This window comes from Haplochromis burtoni, unplaced genomic scaffold (assembly GCF_018398535.1).
Source record: "Haplochromis burtoni strain Fernald_Lab_line unplaced genomic scaffold, NCSU_Asbu1 Contig_41, whole genome shotgun sequence".
NCBI classification, from domain to species: domain Eukaryota; kingdom Metazoa; phylum Chordata; class Actinopteri; order Cichliformes; family Cichlidae; genus Haplochromis; species Haplochromis burtoni.
In genome coordinates, this window is record NW_024582402.1 from 2,713,976 (window position 1) to 2,738,029 (window position 24,054).

General features: G+C 40.7%; 2 protein-coding genes across 2 annotated transcripts in view; one reads left to right on the forward strand and one right to left on the reverse strand.

Moving 5' to 3' along the window:
• Nucleotides 1–414: 414 nt before the first annotated feature.
• camk2n1a (calcium/calmodulin-dependent protein kinase II inhibitor 1a) lies at nt 415–3,414 on the forward strand. The gene is made up of 2 exons (XM_005920431.2): nt 415–919; nt 1,470–3,414. Exons 1-2 carry the CDS (start codon nt 751–753, stop codon nt 1,538–1,540), a joined length of 240 nt encoding a protein of 79 aa, XP_005920493.1. The 5' UTR covers nt 415–750; the 3' UTR covers nt 1,541–3,414.
• Nucleotides 3,415–10,865: 7,451 nt separating this feature from the next.
• ece2a (endothelin converting enzyme 2a) overlaps nt 10,866–24,054 on the reverse strand; it is a 118,602-nt gene continuing 105,413 nt past the window's right edge. The window contains exon 4 of the mRNA XM_005920428.3: nt 10,866–14,586. Within this exon, the coding sequence (XP_005920490.1) occupies nt 14,296–14,586 (291 nt within the window). The 3' untranslated portion in view covers nt 10,866–14,295. The remainder of the gene's footprint in view (nt 14,587–24,054) is intronic.

Consider the following 24,054-nt stretch of genomic DNA (forward strand, 5'->3'; position numbering starts at 1 on the left):
GGTATACATTGTCCATCGTTCCTGCCAAAAAAATAAACATAAAAAGGTTATACTAATAAAGTACATACAAATAAAATTAATTGAAATTAAAAAGTACTTATTCCCCTTCGAAAAGCAGAACAATAAAAAAAGGTAACCTATGGAAGGGAAATGCAGACTATAACGTGCCACATTAAGCGCTTTCCTGAGTCTACAGGATGAATAGACATCCTTGGGAAAAGTCCACTTCTCGAAGCCTCACGAGGCTGTGTCAGTATCTAGCAGTTTCGTCTCTCGCCTGTTGATGTCAGTCTTGCTCCTCTACCCCTCGGAGTCCCCACGCTCACACACATTTACACACAGCCACACTCTCGCAGCTTCAAACCCGGATGGATGACTTCACCGTTCTGCCTGGGTTTCCTTTATGATCCCGGGATCTCCCACTTCCCTCGCCAGACATCAGCCAGCAACACAGGCGAACACATCTCTCTCTCTTTCTCACACGCACACACAGATACGCACACACAGTCACGCTCGGTTCCTCTGCTGCCGCTGCAACACATCCAGAGACCACAGAGAGACCACAAAAGCACCCGGACCTCACGCACCGGCTCCCCTCATCCACGCAGACCGAGGATCGCAGCAGGAGACGGCGCTCTCAGACGGAACTGTACTGGCACCACCGTGGAAGAATTTCAACAACTTTTTTGCTTGATTTAAAAATAAAAGAACTTCCCGAAGCTGGTGACCCTTCTTCACTGTCGTTCCACGATGTCTGAGGTGCTGCCATACAACGAGGGGAAAATGAGCGGCTACGGGGCGGACAGCGAGGTCAGCCAGATGTCCTTTAGCTGCGGACTGCAGGACACAAGCGCCTTTTTCGCAGCGTCGCAGGCAAAAAGACCCCCAAAGCTCGGGCAGATCGGCAGAGCCAAAAGAGGTAAAAACGAATTCAGACGCTTGACATTTACAAGGAATGGCAGAATTATATACGCTGCGCAAAAATGAGCTAGTTGTATGAATGGCGCTTTAAGTGACTTTGGAATTAAGTTCCCACATTACTGTCGTTTCCAGAATCTTCCGTGATTACCAGCAGCTCGATGCAAAATGCACCGCAGTTGTTGTTTTTCTCACAAGTGTCATTGGTCGTGAACGACATCCAGACTGTTTACATTCACGCACCAGCGATAATATTCATGCAAGGACACACCCCGTGATGCAATCGACTCAAGTGTAGGGTTTAAACGAAGGGATTAAATAATATTAATAATAATAATAAAGAAATGGCTCGAGAATGAGTTGTTTTCACCGAGTGCGTGTGTGCGGGGATTGGGGATTTGCGATAGTAATAATAATTCATCGTGCAAGCGCACAAGGGCCACATTTGCCCAAACTTACTTTTATTTAGTGCGCAATACCCCCCAAAATAAATCGTGACTTCTGATTGTGGCTCTGAGTAAACAACCTCTTCCTCTTTTTCTCCTCCACAGTGGTCATCGAGGACGACCGAATAGATGAAGTCCTGAAGGGGATGACAGACAAGTCTTCGCCCGGCGTTTAAACGTGACCGATGCCTTGCAGACTTTTTTAATTTTGATCACCGATTTGAAGCACTTGTCGGCTGTGCATGTTCGAGGATTGTGCGGGGAGGAAAAAAAATCACGACGGCACGAAGCGAGGATGGGGTGATGAAATGAAATGGAGAGGAAAAAAGAGGCAGAGAAAAGGGAACGGAGAAGGCTGAAGAGAAGAGATGAAGGGAAGAGGAAGGAAGAATAAGATGAGAGAGAGAAAGAGAGAGACAGAGAGACTCTGGGGAGGAAAAAAAATAAAAGACCAAGATTTATCATGGGATTGCTGGCAATTCTCCAAACGAATCCCGATTTTAACTACAGCTGCGCAGCAGGATGTTGAGATGGCGGGCCCCGCTCTGTATCTCAACCTCTGCTGACTTTAATGATGGATGAACTTGTCATTAATTCACGACCATCTCTATTTTTTCCTCCTTTCCCCCCCTAAAGCGCTGTAAGCATCAAAAATACTGCAACTAGAGGCTGAAGCTAAATCCCAGCCCCATTTCAATAAGTTGTACAGTAGGTAGGCTAAGCTCCGAGACATCCCCCTCCCCCCTCCAATACCTTCCCTCCCTCCCTCCTTTAGGCTCTGCTTTGTTGATTCAATCGGCGACGGTGCATTCAAGGGAGCTGTCCTTTCAGCACCGGTCCAATGCATTCCTGTTGCTGCTAATGCTTTTTGAAAACAGACCAACCAAAACTCTACAGTCTGCTAAATAGAGGAGACACGTTGTATGTAAGAAAAAAACAAACAAATATATATATAAATACATATATAGATATATATAGGAGGGTGCAATGTGAATATTTTCTGTTTTGGCACTTAAACAACAATAGGCTGCAGATTAATTGAAAAAAACAAGGCTACATTCTTCTTCTTGCATCACCCATCAGTGGTGAAAGGTGCAGGCTGACACCTTCATGTAGCCGATTTACACCTGCACATATCTCTTTAAAAATTAATCTTTTCTTTGCATTTCCAAATGCTCAGATATCTACAGAGGCCAGCAGGAACACGGACATTATAGTAATGTTTTAAATAACAGTCATGAAATTGATGGGAAAAACATTTGCTCTCTATAATTTGGTTGTTTAGATTTTGCAAATATTTGTGTTTCGTCTTCGATGACTTTAAAGATTTTCTCCATCTATTTGCATGAACTTTCACTCCGGTGCCAACGCAGGTGCCACCACTCTTACCCTGGCACGCTTCTTTTTAACGAAAGTCATATTTGTATTTTTATATCTAAATATTTGTTATTTAAATTATATGCTAGTCTATCGTCTTAGAATTCATCAACAGGAATATTTGTATTACGGAGAGGATATACAGAATGAGACTGGCCTTCAGAGAGGCAAAGCGAGGACTTTTTTGGGGGAGTTGGACTGGTCTCATTCTATATCAGATGTCGCACATTTTTTAAAGACTAACTGAATGTGTCTGGGGTTTTTGCACACATCAATGTTAAACTATTATTAAGAAATCGTATACTGTGACTTGAGCTTCGTTGATGAATTTGTTAGAAAATGGCAGTTTTAGAGTATATTGCACTGTTTACGAGTATCCTCAAATAACATGTTGTTATATGATCGATTTTTGGACATTACCGTTTTTGTTTTGTTCTGTTTTTCTTTTTCTTTTCTTTTTTTAATTTTTTTTGTTCATTTTGTACCATTATTTTAAAGAAACTGGATATGGTTTGTTGTGCATGAAACCTTAATATTTTCAATAATGAAACATCGTTTTATGAAGCAAAAAAGCAACAAAAATGTCATGACATTCTAAGAATGAGTCATTGTATATTATGATGCCATTTTCACTGTATTTGGTGAATTAATAAATGGTGAAAGAAAATGTTAATGCGATTCGTTGATATGGCTTTTATCCCAAGACGCTCTGTGTGTGTGTGTGTGTGTGTGTGTGTGTGTGTGTGTGTGTGTGTGTGTGTGTGTGTGTGTGTGTGTGTGTGTGTGTGTGTGTGTGCGAGCAGAATAACAAACAAACTTGGACTGCTTCTGTGAATCGCACTGCAGAAGGCAAAAAAATCAACAACAACACATAAACGAAACAAAGGGCGCACCATGCGACGCACACCGTTGCAGCACTGGGAATCGAAAGGCTTTTGTGCAATCGGTAGCCATCACCTTTGTGACAGTAAATACTGATCCTCGATTAAAGAGCGAAACAGTGATCCAGCTGCTGAGCTGTTAAACAGCTCTTGTGCCGGCCTACACTAGTGAATCCGTTAAATCCAAAACCCCTAGGGAGCTACAACTGGCTACACGATCATCTATCAAAGTCTGGCAGTGTCCCTCATACAGTAGCTCTTGATTAGTCTATCACATGTTCAAGCTCTCTTTAATTTCCCAACTCTGACGCACAGGTATCATAAGTGTCATGGTCTTAAAATACTGGTTGCAGCATTTTTATTTATTTTTCTTCATCCAATGTGCCCCCATTGTCCTGTCAGGTGAACTACATTTAAACTATCACTTTGCCACCTCTCAGTTATCATCGGTTAACTGGTCCATTACTAGTCAGCCACTACAATAAGCTTGTGGTCTATGCTATTTACCAGCCGTACATACTATAACACAGGGATCGGTGAGCTTGGAAAGAAGGTTGACTGGACTTCTTTGAGTTTTGTGAAGATACTAAACAAAAGAACTGAAACTTTAGAACTGAAGAAGCCTCTCGGATGAGAGGTGAAACGCCTTCACAAAGATTAAAGAAGTCCAGTCGCTTTTCTTCAAGCTCTTTAGACTATACAGACCAATGATTTCACCTGTTGAGACCTTCTAAATCCTCAAGAACTGTTGCTCTTTGGACTTCCTAGCACTCCTTTTTAGTTGGTTGGGCTCATGCACCCATTCATGGCAACCTTCTGATAAATTGTTTGCTGAGCATATTTTGCTGAAAGTGAGAACCCAGTAGCTTTGTAGCAAATCAATAGTAGACTTAAATGTCCTGGAATCTATGAAAACCATTGGTTTCTCTATATAAATTTGACTTTTCCCAAATGGCAAGTGACTCCACAGCTTTGATCAATGATCAGTGGTTGTTGATCAATGCTCATGAGAATTTGAGTATTAATGATCAAGGAACTGCCCTCACAGCCCGTTGTTCATTGCTGGTTTCAGTTATTACGTATGCACTGTTTATAAGGTTGGGGGAAACCTGCAGTCAGCTGAGACTGAAGAAGTCACTTGGATGAGTAACGAAACATTTCTCCAATTGAAAAACGCTACGTCCAGATGAATAGAATGAACCTCTTGGGAGTCACTCCACAGCTTTTCCCTATAGAAAGCCTCATTTTAACAGTGATTCTTGTTTGGGAATCATAGTTTTGTTGTTTGTTTGTTTGTTTTTATTTTTCAGGAAGAGCTGCTAATGAATCCTGTGCCAGCAACATTGCTTATCTTTTCGGGGAAACATGGTCAGGTAATATCAGCTCTCCACAACAAACTGAACACAGAGCCAATCACACTCCAGCTTCTATTTCTGGAAATCATGCAAGCTCAATAATACATTTCATCAGTTTCAAACATCGAGTACCAGGACGGATCTATAAACAGCTACATGTTATGACAACAACAACACATGCATTTTTATTTTTATTGCACTCCATCCTAAAAGAAGAATATACGAGCGTCGACAAAGCGTCACGAGTGTAACCATCCACGTTCCCATCAGCGACATTATTGACTGTCCTCACAACATCAGCACTGTGCAGAATGAACAAATAGTGCTATTGATTATGTTGTTGTTGTAGTTGGTCTATGTGTGCGTGTGTGTGTGGCTGACTGAGGCCGTGGACAATTACACATCTCACAGTAATGGGCAGTCCTGGCAGGCCGGAACCAGACTGACATATATGGGCTGATATTAAGCTTCATGCCTCTTACCCTGTCATCAGCATGTCTCTGTACATGTGAATCGTTTAAAAGTCAGACTATCAATGGCGCTGCAGTGGCTGTTCACATTCTGTTGTTCAGGATAATTATCAAATATGTTCATGTTCAGGAATTGAACAGATTATGCATCAATCTATAGAAATTTAATTTAGATATGTAGATTTTCCTAACATGAAACACCTCCCTAACTATTAAAAACACAAAACTGACTATTTCACTGAGTAATATATTCTTTGATTACAATCATCTTGTAGTATCTCCCAAGAAAAGTTTGAGATTCAGTAGTTTCCATTAGCTTGGTGTCATCCAGGTCATGGTAGCCCAGAGTGTTTCAAAACAAGGCAGATGGACTTCTTTAGGTACGTGAAGACATTTTGCCTCTCGTCCAAGAAGCTTCTTTGGATCATAGTCACAGGTATTTAGGGCTGTCCCCTTGGGGCTATCCTTTTCCAGGCATTTTCAACCCCCACTCACACCTTGACTCAGGTGACCTCAATAGCTTAAATGGTAGTAGGCTGTGGTGCGGCAGGGATTTCACACCTTGGTCCTGGTGATGGTAATGAACCACAACTTTTTTAAAACCTTGGCTCATGTGTTAAGGATTGGCCTTCCCACAGCCTGGAACTCAAAGGTATTGAAAGAGTGTGAGATCATCTTGACAGAGAATGTGGAAAAACAGCCAAGAAGAACCTTGAATGTCTTTTAAAGAGCTTGGAGAGCTATTCCTGAAGACTTCTTAAAGAAACTATAGTACAAGAAATATTGCCTGAGAAAGGTCAGGCTTTGCTGAAGACTAAAGGTGGTCATACAAAATACTGAATTTCAAGCTTGTTAGATTTGAAAAAAGTCAGTTTTTGCCTAATATACTGTATTTCCATCTATGTTTGCACACAGTTAAAAACCTGCATTTTCCTGACACAATATAAAGAAATAAGGGCTAAAGACCTTTGCACAGCACTGTATGTGAATAAAAACAAAAGTCATAATAGGTTCTCTTTAAACTGCAGCATAAGACGTTTCTTTAACATTTCAGTGAACCTGTGAGCTACTGCCCTCTGATGACACACTCATTCAGTTCAATCCAGTCATCATTTTACAACTCTGAAGGTCAGAGGTCACATGACTGCTGGCTGGACTCGCAGATGTAACTCAGGCTGACGTAGAAGGTAGCCTGGGAGTGCAGGCAATGCTAGGGTCACGAGAGACGTGGCATTCTGTGCTAGGATGCAAACACGAGCCCCACAAACATGCAGAATGAGCACTGTCGATGTTATTGCCGTCAGACCCTCTGTTGTCATCCCTTAAGCACACAAACGCCACTTTCCCCAACATCCTGAGTGGGCATACATTAATATTTCTCCTCCTGTTACATAATTCTGCCACACAAGATACCATACCATTATGCCCTCCCACGAGACGTGCTGTTGAAAGCAGCAGCGTCATTTCCTCTTAGACTACGCTGCTTTTAATGCAGCTACCGCAGCTAGTCTGAAGCCAGTGGCTACACTGTGTGTAAGTGAAAGGAAAAGACTTTATTTATTAGGATAACACTGAACACCCTGAATGCCAGAAAAAACTAATCTGAAAAAACCCCCAGTGATTTAAGCCACTTCAACTAGAGTTAAAAACCAAAAGGGAGTGTCCCTGAAATGCAAGAAAGACCACCTACTTATGCAAGTAAGTTCAGTGTGCACGCAACCACGGTATGTAGCTGCAAAGGTTAAAGTTGACACACACACATACCGCTATGACCTACAAGGTGAGGGTCCCATAACTCAGGAGGGGGGGTAGCTGAGCTAGTATTACCATTAGCAAGCTAATCTGCAAGAAAGTTTACAGGCGCTGCTGAGTGTGTAAGCTATTTCTATATTAGGAAAAGCAGAAAGAACCAGAAACAACTGCAAAGTCATCATGTGTTTTAAGGCTTTTTAAAGAGTTGTTCTCAATGTGATTAAACTGGTAAATTTGGACCAATGTTATTATCAATTATAATATCATTTTAAAGGAAGTTTTATTTTTGAGTCTTTCCTGGCACTGGCTTTTTGTCTCTTCACTTTGGACCAGAAAGGTCTTTTTCACAGCAGACATCTTGGCCTGTCACAGTACGGAGAACACAGACGATGATGGATGGATGCCACTTAGGGAGGTCCTGCTCATCTGCAGGCTGGTCAACACAGTGGGACACAGTGGAAATGAGCCATCATTGCTAAACATTCCTGCTGTTGTTCCTCTGATGATGTATGATATATGCCTTATGAAGAATCAACAGCAGGCTTGACCGATAAGTATCGCTGTATCTCCAACTTTGATCCACTTTGATCTTGAGAGGGCCTGACCAGTGAAACTGCATGATAACTGTGTAACATTTCAGTATAGTGAGGTCACGGCCATCACCAAAAAATAGTTTATGATGCTTTGAGTTTTGTGACATCGTTTGTTATCCTGTTGGTAAAAATGTAGTCATGAAGGGATGAGCATGATCAGCAGCAATATTCAGACAGGCTGTGGCATTTAAATGATTCCTAGTTGGTACTAAGGGCCCAAACTGTGCCAAGAAAACATCCTCTGCAATATTAAACCTCCACTAGCAGCTTGAAGTTTTGATATAGGGCAGGATGGATCCAGGCTTTTAAATTGTTTACACCAAATTTTGATCCAACCACCTGAGTGTCGTAGCAGAAATCGAGACTCATCAAACCAGGTAATGTTTTTACATTCTTCTGCTTCCCACTTTTGGTGAGCGAGGTGAATTGTAGCCTCAGTTTCCTGTTTGTTGCTTGCAGGTGTGACACCCAGTGTGATCTTCTGCTGATGTAAATAATCTACTTCAGAGTTCAGAGATGTTCCAATAAAACTTATCTGGGACACAAGCAGGCAGCAAAGCTGTGTTGTGATTCTGCTTAAACAAAAATGTGGCAGAATAAATCCAGATATGTTGTGTTAAAGCATGCTGTAGACTGTTTGACTTGCATGATCTCCCACACAACACCCACACACCAAACCATTGAGAGCCAAATGACGCTTCCAGAGAGGACAGGGCGGTGGTAGAGACAGACATGAGAGATTCAGAGAGGCATTGAGTGTGCAGTAGATTAGTGTTGTTGCTGCCCTTGGGCAACAGAGCATAGAGGACAATTAGCAGCAGGAGAGAAAAGTCCGGCTCCATTTCTTACACACACACACACACACACATATAAATACTCAGCACTCACTTAATCACAGCTTGAGACACCTGGATTTCTCAGGGTGAGAAACAAAAACTTTTCAGAAGGAATATTTTTATGTTTATCTTTAAACCTCTTCTGTGTACGGCCTCTGCCTCACTCTGTGGTTATATAATACTAGCCCAGTCGATTTAAATCTCACTGTCGGGGTCTGTGCTACTGCACATCAGTCATTCCAACTCACAGAGCTGAAAATTAAATTTAAGGATGGACGAAGTTATTCGTATACGGACGGGACGCAAACTAAAGTAAGAAAACTGAACCCAAAGGAGAAAGAAGTGGGGAAGATGGCATCATGCTGCAGGGGACAAGAGAGCAGAAAATATAACTCCATGAACAGGGACATACCCAACCTCCACACACAGAGTGCTGAATCCATCAAATGTTATGTCCCAGAGCTGCAGAGTGGCTGGCTGCTGCCCCCACAGCAGCCTCTGTGGTCAATATCAAACCCGCTGCCATTTAGAAATTACATAAGCACCCTCCTGCTATGCACATCGAACAGGTGCCAGGCCGTACCTGAACTTTGCTGCTCACAGAGCAAGGGCATTACAGCCATTTGTCACCATGGAAACCAGATAGTGGTCAGACAACTATCCAGTGGGGTTTACCCAGATTTTTAAGTGTATGCAAGTATTTGTTGTAATGGGAAAGCCAAAAGTAACAGAAAGCACAAGGGTGGTAATGTTACACCCACTTTAACTTCTAAAAAATGATACCATATGATATATAGATATATAGATATTTGCACACTCACATTTCTCAGATCAAAGAAATGTTAATGTTGGACTTAGATAACCCGATTAAATACAAAATGCAGTTTTTAAAGGATGATTTCATTTATTAATAACGTAAAAAGGTTATCCAAACCTACTTTGCTCTGTTGCAAAAAAGCAATTCCCCTGCAAACCTAGTAACTGTTTGTGCCACCCTTGGCTGCAAGAGTTTCAATCAAATGTTTGCAGTGACTGGCTAAAGTCTTCATTGTTCTTTGGAGAATTGCTTAATTCCGCCAAATTGGAGGGTTTTCAAGCATAAACAGACAGTTTAAGGTCACGCCAAAGTATCTCACTCTTATTTAATTCCGTGTTTTTGAGTCATTCAGAGCTTGGTGTGTTTCCTGGCATAACTCAAGTGAGCTTGAGCTTTATGAACTGGTTGCCAGGCATTTTCCTTCAGGATTTTCTGGAAGAGAGCAGAATTCATGGCTGGAGTCGTGCTGAAGCAGCAAAGCAGCCCCAGAGCATCACACTGCCACCACCATGCTTGGCTGTTGGTATGATGTTTTATAAAATGCTGCATTGGTTGCACAGATGTAACACGATGTAAACCTTCCAAAAACTTTTAAAAAATCAGTCCACAGAGTGTCGATGGTGGAAGTGCACTCAACCACGGCTTTTTATCACTCCTGGGACTGTTAAAGTTACAGTGTGTTAAATCTCACCACCAGTAGACTGGAGACTGCTGAATTCTACTTTCTTGCCTTTCCCAATTCAATTAGATAATCCTAGTTATGGTGGCTGTTAAAGATATCCTGAAGTTTTCTGTTGGCAAGCACTGAGGTTTTTACCGCCATTAGCTGGTAGCCTCTGTTAGCTGCAGTTAGCCTCTGTTAGCTACAGTTAGCCAGCTTTAGTGAAAAGGTCTTTGAAGTGGTTTGAACATTGTTGGCCTCAGACACTTGGAATGGAATCCAACTGTTATCAAAGACAAAGTGTGATTTTTAGGACACTTGAGCCTAACGTTAGCTGCTACAATGTTAGCTTATAACCAGCTATTATTTAGCCGGCTTTGTCATCAGCTGTTCAGAAACAGAAGGGTCGTATGTCTAATCTGCTAACAATAAGTGTTTGTGCACCTATTTGTGAGTTACAGCCCTGACGTCAGTTCAGAAAATAATGCTTATGTTAAGAAGGAAGAGGATGACATGTAGACACTTGTGCTGACTCTTTCCTTTGTATTCTCACTTCTTTTGTGAGGTGGACCCTTTTCAGATGATAAAATGTAGTTATGATGATGCATATCTTGATTCTGAATGTGCAGACATGACTTAAAATTGACCTCAACTGGGTATACTCATGGGCAAGCAACTTGGTACTAGCAAATTGTTGTCAAGCCAATAAAAGTTTAAGAGTTTGGTTTCAAAGTGAGATTCAGCCCTCTTACATTTCAAAACACCATGAAGGAAAAGTCTGGTGGTCTGAATGGGACTTTGGTTACTACCCCCATCATTTATACTTTCTATGCCAAACAGGGTACCATCAATCCTGCATAAGACCTCTATAGTCATCAATAACTCCCAGTTCTCCCTGTTGTTCAAAAGTTAATAAAAACCAATATTTCTGTGCAGTGCAACAAAAGCTTAAAATAAAATTCAACTATTGCTTTTTTTCATATTACGATAAAGCTTACACAGTGCACGTAGTGCTTTTCTATCACCCACACCTTATTTTAGTGGTTTTTTTTTATACTTGCATGATATTTTTTAATTCTTCTGATTTTTCTTATAGTTTGCTCTTCCTTTACAAATTTTGCTGCTCTGCTGCCAGTAGACCTGTCCATGTTTCTGACTCGTCTTAAGCTGCTAACATGAATTCTTTTATATCCTGGATATGTTGAACTTGCTGTGTTGTACAGGTTAGCCCACAAGTGGGAAAACAGGATAGACTCGGAAAAGGAAATATACCAGGGAAACAAGGCAGAGGAGAAACCAATGAGGCCAAGGAAGACAACAAGGAAGTTAACAAGTAAATGCAAAAGAGCTGAACATGCATAAAGAAAGTGACAAACAAAACAAGGCAGAGACACAAACAGCAATGACAGGAGACCCCATCTAAGAAACCTGAGGGGAAAAGAACAACCAAAAAGAAGACAAGTTTCGAAAGGAAAAATCAAAACCATGGCACAAATTTTTTATGTTATTTATTTTGTAAAGAGTGATTACATTCAAGGAAACAACACTTGAAACAATCATGAATCAGTTAATTCATCAACAAGCGGGGGAACTCTTTCCTCGGGAATGACAAGACGAAAAGCTCCAGAGAAGCTGTGAAGCAAAGCTTGAGGTGAGGCTGTTTTGTAACCTCAAACTCAGAAACCAAAGCTACGGTTTATTAAAAACAACAACAATAATAATAAACTGGTGATACTCAACAACAAAAAAACCAGATTGAACACAAAGGCATAGAAAAAAAAATCACACACCTCTTTTTTCCTCCACGTTTTAAAAATAGGCAGTAATTAGATCTCAGTGGAGAATTAAAAATAAATGATTTCTACTTTATTAATGTGGTCCCCCCTCCAGTCACCAGCCTTCCTGTCTGTCTGCACGCCTGGTGCTCTCGCTCCCCTCTCTCTCCTGTCTATATTTAAGCAGTAGAGATCATAGGACCTGCACTTCATCTCATGTATCCTCAACAAATAGCACGCAGGGCAAGCTATTACTTGTTTGTACATTTGTATGTGCACAAAGGTGTGTCAAATATGCATATCTCCATTAGCAGCGATTGTCTGGAATCTAAAGCAGACACGGGGCTCATGCAAACAACCCCAACAGAAAGGGGAGACTGTGACTGACATATTGATAGACTCTAATAGTTACTTTACATGCAGGCTGTTGCTGCTGTTGGTATGCACTACGTCTAGACATGCCAGCTTGTCTTGCAATCTGCATAACATTGGCAGACTAGTACTGCACTCCAGAATGCAGAGATCGCTGAACTATCCTGATATATTGTCGAGACAGGCATGACACTGGGATGTGAAATTGGTTTATAAATGATAAAAGTTTCAATTACGAACTGAAGAAGAGCTGAAGCTGGTGTAGTAGCAGCACAGACGGAACATATTAACACAGAAAGAAGTCGCACCATGAGTCACAGTTAACCTATGAACAAATCCTTCTTGATGATGTCATAATTACACTAATTGACGCAGCAATAAAGATGTTAAAAATGAACAAAAGTCCGCCTCAGAGGCAGGACGGTTACTTGGTTTCCTGTGGAAGCGCATTCTCCACATTCAAATGGGAAGTCTTATCTTACATAATTCGAGTGTGTCTTCTGTATCTCATAATGACAGGAAAGCCAGCTCTGTTACAAGTATAACAATTTTCTCGTAATTACAAGTTCCTGATGTTGTAATTATGAGAAAAGGTGAAGGTGGTTATCAATCATCGCTGTTCACTGAGAGACTTTTGTTTCTATTATTTTCTTTCTATATGGTCTAAGACATTAAGTGAGTCTACCTGTGTGAACAGCAGTTAAGTCATCACTGGATCATATTTTCAATATTTTTAACACATTTTCAATCAAATTTTATCACCTAAAGGACAATAAAATTGTCTTTGCGTTTCCTCTGCGTCCAACTGTCTTGTCTCTCTCTCATAATGTCCAAATCTTTGGAATAAAGGCAAACTTACTCTTGATAGAAATCACACTTAATGGTGCAAAAGTGAGAGCTCCAAATCATTCGTGTCCTAGCTTTAATCTGCCCGAATCTGGGAAATCACAAGATTTTCCCACTCTTTTCTTGTATGTACGAGAAGGCAAGTTTGAACTCGTAAAGAGATTAGGCCAAGGTTTTTTTTGCCTCTTTGGGGAATGTGATGCACTTTTGAAATATCAGACAACTCAATACTCTTCTGGGATTTTCCCACATAGGGGAGGATGATCCGGGAAAGAGAAAGTTTCCAGTAAGCGGCAGTTCTGTGGGTCAAAATGCCTCGTTGATGCAAGAGGTCAGAGAAGAATAGCCAGACTGCTTCAAGCTGACAGGAACAACAACTCAAAGAAGCACTCATTACAACCAAGGTATGCAGAAGAGCATCTCTGAAGCACATGGGCTATAGCATCAGAAGACCACACTGGGTGCCAGTTGTTCAAAAAGTCTTAATATAACTAGAAAACAGGAGACTGGAAAACTTTGCCTGGTTTGATGAGCCTCGATTTCGACTGTGACATTTGAATGGTGGGGTCAGAATTTGGTGTAAACTTCATGAAAGCATGAATCCATCCTGCCTTCTGTTAACAGTTCAGGGTGGTGATGGTGCTGCTGTGGCCTCCACAGTCATCAGATCTCAATCCAACAGAGCAACTCTGAGATGGGATTTGACGAATGTTTCCAGTACCTTGTTGAATCTGAGCCGTGAAGAATTGAGACAACAGATCAGTTAGCCATTTTTTTTCTTTGCAAATGAGAAATTTATTAAGAGTAACATTTGTTAATCATGTTTTCAAAACGACAAATGGCACACATTTGTCTATTAAACTATTGTGAATACATCTGGTCAGACGCAGGATTTTGTCTCAAACTTTTAGATAAAATATGGATTTCAATTACCATTTATACAGCAGTTCTCTTATCTTTACAACATCTTAATTACATTTGCAGAACATTTATCCAAATATATATCGGTATCTTGATAAAATTTGACTTTAAAACTAATATCTAGTACGTCAAACAGTATAAAATAGTTACTCCTTACAAATTCTTAATAAATACATAAAAACAGTAAGGCCAGAAATTTGGTTAACAGTTTCCCGTTGCAAAAAATCACAATATAAAGATTACTTATAAAGGCAATCCTACATATCAGAGTCACCCTACAGGTCAATATTAGCCAGGAAGTCTTCCTTATCATCATTTGTTATTGTAGTAATCCTGGTTGGTGGAGATTCTGTGTCCCGCAGCAGCTTTTTCTCCAGAGCTGCATCTTCCGGGCTGAGCTTCTCCCCTTTGGTCATGACATACACAAAATATTCAAAGCCTTCTCCATAACTTTGATGTTTGATGGACCATTTATATTCCGTACGGGCATAGAGCCGTTTCCTGAAAAAAGGCTGGGCGAAGGTAACGGAGACAAACCGACCTCCAGGTTTCAGGCAGCGGCTGATCTAAGAAGGCAAAGAAAAAGCAGGAGAACCTTATTAGGACAAACAAGCACATCCTACATTACCACCAAGACACACATCATAATCATAATTTTCAACACGGTCACTACCACCTGACTAATAAGTATTTGATGATGCTGGGCAATGAATCTTCATGATTTATGTAAATAGAAAAACTTGGAATTATTTTATTTTGTGGGATTATTTAGTTTTTAGCCAAGAGGCAGGTGCAATGGGAAGGCAGGGACAGGACAGTGATATGCAACAAAGATAATGATAATATTTAAAGTGGACGTTTCAATTATCTGGTACATGCTTTAAACCTTTAGGCAAAGGCAAAGGAGCAGCTTCCAAGGATTCAATCATAGTCCTCACAGGAAGTCAGCTGCTTTGGGCTCAGCGTGGCATAATGTGGACCGATATCTAGTTAGTTGGTTGATAAGACAAGGTACTCTGCAGCAGGAACGCTATTGAGGAGAACGCTTTAAGAGCACTGCTTTAGGCTGCACTAAGTGTACTAGACCTTTGATAGTGTCTTGAGTGCATTCTAGTGAAATATTCCTGTGAATTTAAAAAACAACTTTCTCAAAGATTCATGTCTCTGTGATTTAAAGAAAAACTATTGGATGGATCAGCCAATCAGGTTGCTTTAATGCGCACAAGGTGTTTTACTCTGTAAGCCTCTCAGCGACTTGGTGGTTGCATAATGCCCATCTCTGCGTAGGCTTGCTAAGACAATTACATGCATTTTCTGCAAAGCTAGACTTTCTAAACAAACCCTCGTTTTTTGTTTAGAAAGTATGCATCTGACTGAGTGATCATCATTACTATGATGGGTACAATGTTATTATAAAAGAGGGCTGGAGCTTGGAAAATAAAACCTGAGATAATCTTTTTTTTTTCTCAAAGTAACGGTGTGGGAGAAGCAATCTTCTAAAGTGAATTCAAATCTGAGTCATAACATCTCTCTGTGGCTGCTGCTTCTTTGTTATACACCTTGAATTTTAATTACACTGACAGGCACAAAAGAAAAAAAGAAGTGTCTCAGTAAAGTTTGTCAACCACACGCTGCTAGAGATTCTCCAAGTCTTTTCGACTCTACTGGGATGATGTGAGTCTTGGGAGTCCAAAACCTCCCATATGTGTTTGGCTAGGTTAACGATCAGTGACTGTGAAGTTCAAAGTGCACGATTTACATCATTTTCATCCTCATCAAACCACCTCAACCCCTGTGGGTGGAGGATAGTGTCATTTAGACAGAGGCCACTGTGATCAGGACAGAAGTGTTACATCGCAGGATAAAAGTGACCATTCAGAACAACTTTGTATTGATGTGCAGTGACCATTACCTCTGAAGGGACACTATAGAGCCAGCTGATCCTCTCACTGTAGGAGTGAAAGGTTAAGCTTTTCCCCTAACATGTCACCCATCTGTTACATCTGTCAAATACCAAATTATCTCAAACTGACAGAGCAGACTTTAAAGCACTGAGCTTCTCAGTCTACAGTGGCTGCTGCTTAGTCACGCGGTCTGAAAACACAGTGTGACAGGATGAAAACTTAGAGGGTCCCTGCATATGAATAATTGCTACTTTGATTCTCTCACCATACCAGTGTTTATCCTTTGCGAGGGATACACGTGTGCATCAGGACACGGCAAGTTTCACAAGAGGCCGAGCTCAGGCAAGCAGGAGTATAAAGACACACACGCACATTTAGTTAGACATTAGCAGAGTTTCTCCAGAGACATAAGTGTGTGTGGGAGTAAAGAGACACAACTCGCAGAACTCTGTGTAGATACAAACTGAGCTTTTTTTCTGTGTTCCATAAATCAAACATGTCAACAGGGTGAATAACAGATTGCAGGAGAAATATTACAAGTCTGCAGCAGCTTTCTTAAATCTATTATCTGATATGACATCAGAAGATAGTTCAGTAATTTGTCTCTTAAACTCAACACAAAACTGTTACTGATGATTCAGCCGGGGGTGGGGGGGTGCTCTGGAAAATGTGAAGGAGGGGATATTTTCATGACCTTTAAAGCTTTTTCTATTGATAAAGAACCCCCCTCAATTAAGTAAGAAACAATTAAGTGACAGAAAGTTCCTATTTTTCACTATTTGCTGTTTTAACAGGGGATTTGCATAAAAAGTTTAATTGTATATTTTATAATGATGGGACAGTCTGACAGTCTGTAATTTTACACAATATCACGCGTCGCTGGTTCAGGACACTTAAGGTTAAAGTAGTCTGAATGTGGCCCACAATGTAAAATGAGGTTGACATCCCTGGTGTGAAGTGTGATTGAATACTGTCAGTGTTTACAGATCTAGCTGTGAGACTTTGTGTTAATGGTACATGTGCATGTGTGCGTCAAATGTGTTCTCCTATAAGCCCAAGAAAGATTGCTCCAAAACAGGCCTGGGCATCCCCAGAAATATGCGGCCCATTGGAGAAAAAAAGCTTTGGACCTAACCTGTTGGTCCCGATTTTTAATTTGACCTAAAATGATCTGAGTTTGTCCTAAATTCATTTTGAGAATGAAAACAACTATTAGATAAACAGGTTATGATATCTGCCTGAACACACAGACATCTACTGAAAAGACAATGCAGAGAGAAGCTACTTCGTGGTCTTTCTGGGTGGCTTCTTGCCCGGGTCCTGAGGGCAGAGAAGCTGGTGTTGAGCTCACGTGTGACTGTCATGCAAGCTGGGATGGAGTGGCTGAGGTCTGTACAGTACTGTGACAGAGTGTGGAGCCAATCCTCATATACTGCTGGGGTCTTTTGAGAGTTGCTCTCAGAGGAGCACGTGTATCCTGCTCTTTTCACATGATTCATCTCCACCAGCATGCAGCCTATATATGAATTATTCACTTTTCACTGTGACACAGAGGAAAAATGAGAGGAAGAGTGGAGGGGATGTTGGATATGGGATAAAATATGTCATGTAAGGCAAAGAAACAAGAAAGTGAAGACGATGTTCCAGATGAGGGACACAAGATAAACGTATTTAAAACTGAAACCTTTTTATGTTCAGATTTACAACATTTTGGGTAAAAGCAACTGCACTAGTTGTCTTCCTGACAAAGCTAAACTAAGCTAGGCTGAAATAACTGTCAGCCAGTCGGGGAAGCACAGGATCCAGACTTCAGTGTTTCTCAAAGCTGAGTTAACTGAAGCAAGAAATAAAAAATGAAAACAAGATGGTAAACACACCACTGCTGCCTTCCCCCCGTCTACACAGTAGGAATGGTGAACATGTTAGCTCACAGCTGTTTCCACTTAGCACACGAACATGACTGGTTTCAATCATGTTTCTCTTCAAAACATTTATCAAGAACACAAATGGTCCCAGTAAATGTTTTACTGTGTTCTTATAGTTTGACATGAAATGAATTTGGATGAATGTTTGACTTGATGTTATTATCTATCTGGGCTCTTTGAAGACATCTCCTGTTGGTGGGGCTTCACTGGCTTCACCCTTAGGTGGAAGCTTGCTATTAGTAGAACACACCGCGTGGAAGGCCCTTTTTGGTGAAATATTAATAGAAAATATTTAGTTGATTCATGGACTCTATTTTATTCCCTGATGTGGGCCTGTGTGCCAAACTGCGTTGGAGTTTTTACATAACCTTGTTGTGAAAATAAAGACATTTTAATTTTATTTTGAAAAGAGTATCTTGGAGTTTTTGATATTCAAGCCTATATATATATCCCTTCCAAAGAGCACCTCAAATATGCTATGCTGCCAAAAGTATTTGCTCGTCTGCCTTCGCACACTTATGAACCTGAGTGATATCCCATTTTAATCCATGTGGTTTATTATGATATAAACAAGGTTTATGGGTGTTTATGGGAATTTCTGACCATCCTTCCTGAAGGGCATTTGTGATGTCAGACTGATGTTGGACGAGAAGGCTTGGCTCACAGTCTCCGCTCTAATTCATCCCAAAGCTGTTCTTTCAGGTTTAGGTCAGGACTCTGTGCAGGCCAGTCAAGTTCTTCCACTCCAAACTCGCTCATCCATGTCTTTTGGGACATTGCTTTGTGGACTGGTGTACAGAGATGTTGGAACAGGAAGGGGCCATTACCAAACTGTTCCCACAAAGTTAAGAGTGTGAAATAGTCCAAAGTGTCTTGGTATGCTGAAGTATTAAGAGTTCCTTTTTACTAGAACTAAGGGACCGAGCCCAACTCCTACAAAACAACCCCACACCATAATCTCCCCTCCACCAAACTTTACTCCTGTCACAATGCAGTCACACAAGTACCGTTGCAGTTGCTCGACAATGGAAACCCCTTCCATGAAGCTCGTTATGAACTGTTCTTGAGCTAATCTGGAGTCCGCACGGAGTTTGGACGTCTGCAGAAAGTTGATGACACCTGGGCACCGTGAGCCTCAGCATCCACTGACCCTGCTCTGTGATTTCATGTGGCCTTCCAATTCATGGTTGAGATGCTGTCATTCCTCTTTGTTACATTACCACTAACATTTGACTGTGGAATAATTAGTAGCAAGAAATTTTCATAACTGGAATTCATTGAGCTCCTGAGAGAGCGACCCATTCATTCACAAATGTTTGTGAAAGCAATCTGCATGCCTAAGTGCTTGACTTTACAGACCTGTGTCCATAGGCGTGATTGGAACCCTGAAATCAATGGTTTGAATGGGTGAGTGAATACTTTTGGTAATATATTGTAGAAATGGGTAGAATCCATGGAGTACAACTTATCAAAAACAACTGACATTTATTGAAGCAACTTGTGATTTTTGCCACCTCCACCTCTCGAGCTTTTGCTGCTCTTTCAAACAGAACCACCCGCACTGACCTAGCTGATGCTTGGAAGTAAATGTTGCCAAAGGAAACTTCCTGTGTATCATATAAATGTTCCTTTAATACTGTACAGTTTTCTCAGAAAGTCCCTTGGCTGTCACATTTAACTTTACGCCAAAGTGCGACTCGCATTTCACTGAACTGCAGTGCGAGTTAACATCCTCCTGACTTCATCACTTCAGACATTATTCATGACATTGAGATGTATGGCTGCACTCTGTGCCTTTGGAGTGTAACTCCAGAATCTTATGTCACAGGTGACTGATGTCACTGCAGCCCAAGAAGACACTGAACTACAGCAAACGAGTCAGCTATAACTACTGTAATACCCACTGTTTGACAGTGAGGCTGGCAGTTAGAGGATGGCAATAAATTATCTGATGTTTCAGGTCATTTTACACAATGTAATACATTAGTCATACATCAAATTACCCTTTGTGTTTACAAGATACATTACTAACCCAGATTCTCACACTCAGCATGGGCCTGTATGAATGCATACACTGAAAATCCTCATGAGGAGGAGGATGATGCTCTGAGTGAATTGAGTCATATTTATATAAAGTCTATATGCAAATCAGCTCGTGCATGGCAGCAGCTCTGACATGATGTTAATCACACACACAAAAACAAAATCTCATTTCTTCAGGACAAGTGGAGAAAAAAGCAACAAACACAAGGAGTCACATATTGGAATTAACAGATGGATAAACTGGGATTTATATGACAATGCAGTCAGAAAAACACGGAGGCTCTTTTCAGTCCGTCCACTCTTTGTCAAACATCTGTAAGCTGATCCCAAGTAGGACACAGGGTTCCTCCAAGAGGACAGGGGAAACCACTGTGGTAGTATTCATTTTCACACACTACTGAAGTGCTGCCCCAAAATACACAAACACACCTGAAAACACAGCTGAGATACACAAAAACACAATGACACGCATGGACCTACACACACCTACCCCCACACACACACCAACAGGTCATAGCCTGTTCTGAATTATTTAGCGTGGCAGTTGAAGCTTGTGTCCAAGTCACCTGACGTGTCTTGAATGTATAAAGAGGAAATATGAGATCCGGAGTTAAGTTTCCCATGAGATTTCCCAGGTACTCCCACTGACACCTTTGGGTAATTTATCTCTTTGTTATCATTCCCTAGAGGGAGTTCATAGCGAGAAGAAAATGGAGCACAGCGTCAGTTCACGCAGGCCATGAAGTTAAACTTCACCACAATCCTGGCATATCAGTTGATCCCAATGGAGCTGAAGGCTCAGCTGATACTTTCCATGCATCTAATTTATAAATCTAGGAAGAAAACAATGTTTAGGCTGCTTAAGTCCACTCACATCTGGTCATCTGTAAGCTGCTGAGCAACCCACCTGCACCCCTGCTCAACCTGACTTAAACCAGCTTTTAACTGATTCCTTGCTCTTGCTCTTCCCGCTGTAAGCTTTCCACGTATTGGCATGGAAGCGTGGAGCGGTATCAGGAAAGAGCCACAGTGCCAAATATAAATAAGAGCAGATGGAAATAATCTTCTTTTGGCTATGGCAGTCCTGATGGAAGTTTTGAGCTAAAATGCATTTCGTTGTCTCCAGTGTCTTTGAAGCTTTGTCTAAAATGGGATTAACCTAAATTTTATATTTAAGGAGCTCTTTTCCATATTCACGTAGTTTATTGTGCTAATCTAAAATTAGCATCCCTGCAACATTCATACACAATTTGTTAGCTATTACCTGCTTACATTTCTGGCAACACCATTAAAATCAATTTTGCACAGTTTACTGTGGCCAGGTAGTCTTGTTAAGCTTACTGATGAACCAAACTGACCCTATAAGTACAACGAACTTCAAAAAGGACTTATATTAACATTAGGCCTCTCTCTTCTGATTCCCTGTTAGTAAATGATTTAATAATTGATTAACATGTTGATTTATTCTGCTATACAGAAACTGTACAGGATGAATATGTTAGTTTAAGTGAATTGCCACCTCAAAGTCATACTAATAGCCCATTTCCACTAGTACCTACTCGGCTCGACGGTTTCAAAAATGGCAGTTTTGATTTTGGCGAAGGAGATGCTCTCATGACTCATTGAGCAACGCCACTGAGTAGCCAGTTGGTGGTATGCAGTCCGTTTACATCACATTTTTGGATCGCCTCAGATAACTTGGGATCCCAGCTGAATAGGTATTAAAAAAGTACTTGGTACCAGGTACTACCATCTAAAACCCTAAAAACCAAGTAGAGCCTTGCCGAGCCGAGTAGGTACAAGTGGAAAAGGGCTACAAACTGTCAGAATCCTCAAAGGAGTAGGAGTGACTGCAATCTTTCACCCTAGCCTATCAGTCAACCAAAGACCCATTTGGTTCTTTATTTGAAAAGCTCTATTCTAATATGTAAAGGCCTGGATGAAATCTAATTTACTACGTCTAAATTCAAATAAAACTGAGGTCTTTACTTGGTCCTAAAAATCTTACAAACATGGTAACTTAACTATTTTATTAGGTATTTACTTTGGGGGCTTCCCATGATGCAATGAGCATTTCTTCTTCACTCGGGTCTTTTACCTGTCTGTCTGGTTATGCATAACTACTGTATTTAATCATTAGTAAATATTAAATTCATCCTCTTTCTCTCATAGTGTGTCTTTTATCTTGTCTCTCTATGCTCTCTTCTCTTCCCCTTCACTCCAACCAGTAGCAGCAGATGGCTGCCTGTCCCTGAGTCTGGTTCTACTGGAGACCGTTTTCCTGTTAAAATTGAGTTTTTCCTACCAAGTGCTTGCTCACAGGTGGTTGTGTAATTGTTGGTGTTTCTTTAAATTTTGTAGGGTTTTTACCTTCCAATATAAAGCTGTTGTTGTGAATTGGTGCTATTTAATAATAACTGAAATTAAATGACATGCAGCCAAACTAACGTCTAAGATTTGAGAATAAAATGCAGGTTTTGTTTTAGTCAATTAAAAAATGTCAAGAGCCAGTGAGAGAGTTCTGGAAACTTAAATATTTTAAGGGGACTGAATCTAAAATGTGGTCATATTTTAGATTTTATAAGTGTGGAAGAAGGTTTGATTGAACATGGCATCTCTAATAAAACTGCCTTATGACCACGACATCACTGAGGGCTTTAGAGCAGGAAAAATATAATTCTGTGTTACCTGTCTGCTAAAATCTCAACAGATTGTCAAGCCGCCATGTAAGCTGTATCTGCAGACAGCAGTTAAGTTTCTTCCCCCAAATAAAATATCTTGTTCAAAAATTGTCAGTCAGAGTGGTTGAAACAGAAAGAAACACTGCAAACTACGTCAACATTTTGGCTGATTGCATCACTGTTTTCTTAAGATTTGCTATGCAAATCATGCATGCCAGTGTGTACACTCAAATACAACCGACAACAAATAGAAAAACTATTTGTTTTATATGTATTGTTTGCATTAGAACTGCATACTACTATATTGTGCTTATGAGATTAAGTCTTATAATTATCTTGCATGAGAGTAATAGGGCACGTAACAAAGATGTTCTTAATAAAAAAGAACAAATATAATAAATATATATGAGAACTACCAGTCAACCTTTTTCTGGATAACTACAAGAATTAGTCTGGTACATATAACCTGAAGAATCTAGGTACTGGAAGAAACAGATCAACTTATTTAAACCTTTGAAATATTAACTTTGTATATGTCAGTCTAAGTCCCTGCCTGACCTTTCCACATTAGTCAGAGAGAAGATAAGCTGTGGAGCCAAGAAGAATGACATTTTATTCACTCAGCAGTCTTTCTTTCTCCAGGTGCGCACTCTGAATTTCTCCTATTCACTGCTTTGTCTTTCTGTCCTTACTGGGCTGCAATATCCTCGGTTATCTCCATTGTCTCTCCTCGCTGAGCTCAGACTCGCCTAAAGATACTGTATATGAGATAACTGATGGTCTCTGGTGGTCAGATGAGGACAGGGTGACAGGTGGTCATAACTGTGATTTCACTCTGCAAGACCTTTAAGTTGCATAATCTGGGTTCATCTGAGATGGAAATGTTAAGTTGCTCATGAGCCCTGAACTTCTCTAGATATTACTCAACGGAGGTGCAGGCAAGGAAGCAAATGTCTGCACAAATGAAGATTTATTATAATATTAATTTGTGCCAGTACTATAACAGTGGGTCACAGCTAGCCTGTAATTGTCCTGCGTCCTGTCTCTATACTCAGGCAGCACCCTTGCATAATGTAGCTGATGCAAAATACCACAAATTACGAGCTACTGTGGGTTGCATGCGAGAGGACGACTTCACAGAATGACCTTGTTTTCCAGACACACTTCAACCTTCATCCTTTCTTGTTCTTGTGCATCAACAACAATCTCTTTCTGATAGCTGTTCATGTTTTCATTTTATCAGTTCTAGTAAACATTTCAATTAAAAACTATTGTTAAAAATTATGAACCAACACAGAAATTGGCAATTCCCAAATCATTTAGTGAGTGTAGATGGCTTCCATCCATCCATTAGCTCGGCTGTCACAGGGCAAGAGGTGGGGTACACCCTGGACAGGTTGAAATGCCATTACAGGGCTAACACCGAAAGACAAACCATTCACACCTACAACCAAATTAACCAGACAACTAACGTGCATGTC

What these genes read in the sequence shown, in the direction of transcription:
- camk2n1a (XM_005920431.2), top strand. Translation starts at nt 751, where the DNA reads ATGTCTGAGGTGCTGCCATACAACGAGGGGAAAATGAGCGGCTACGGG. An exon ending in GATCGGCAGAGCCAAAAGAG is followed by an intron (nt 920 to 1,469) that starts GTAAAAACGAAT and finishes TCTCCTCCACAG; the next exon opens with TGGTCATCGAGGACGACCGA.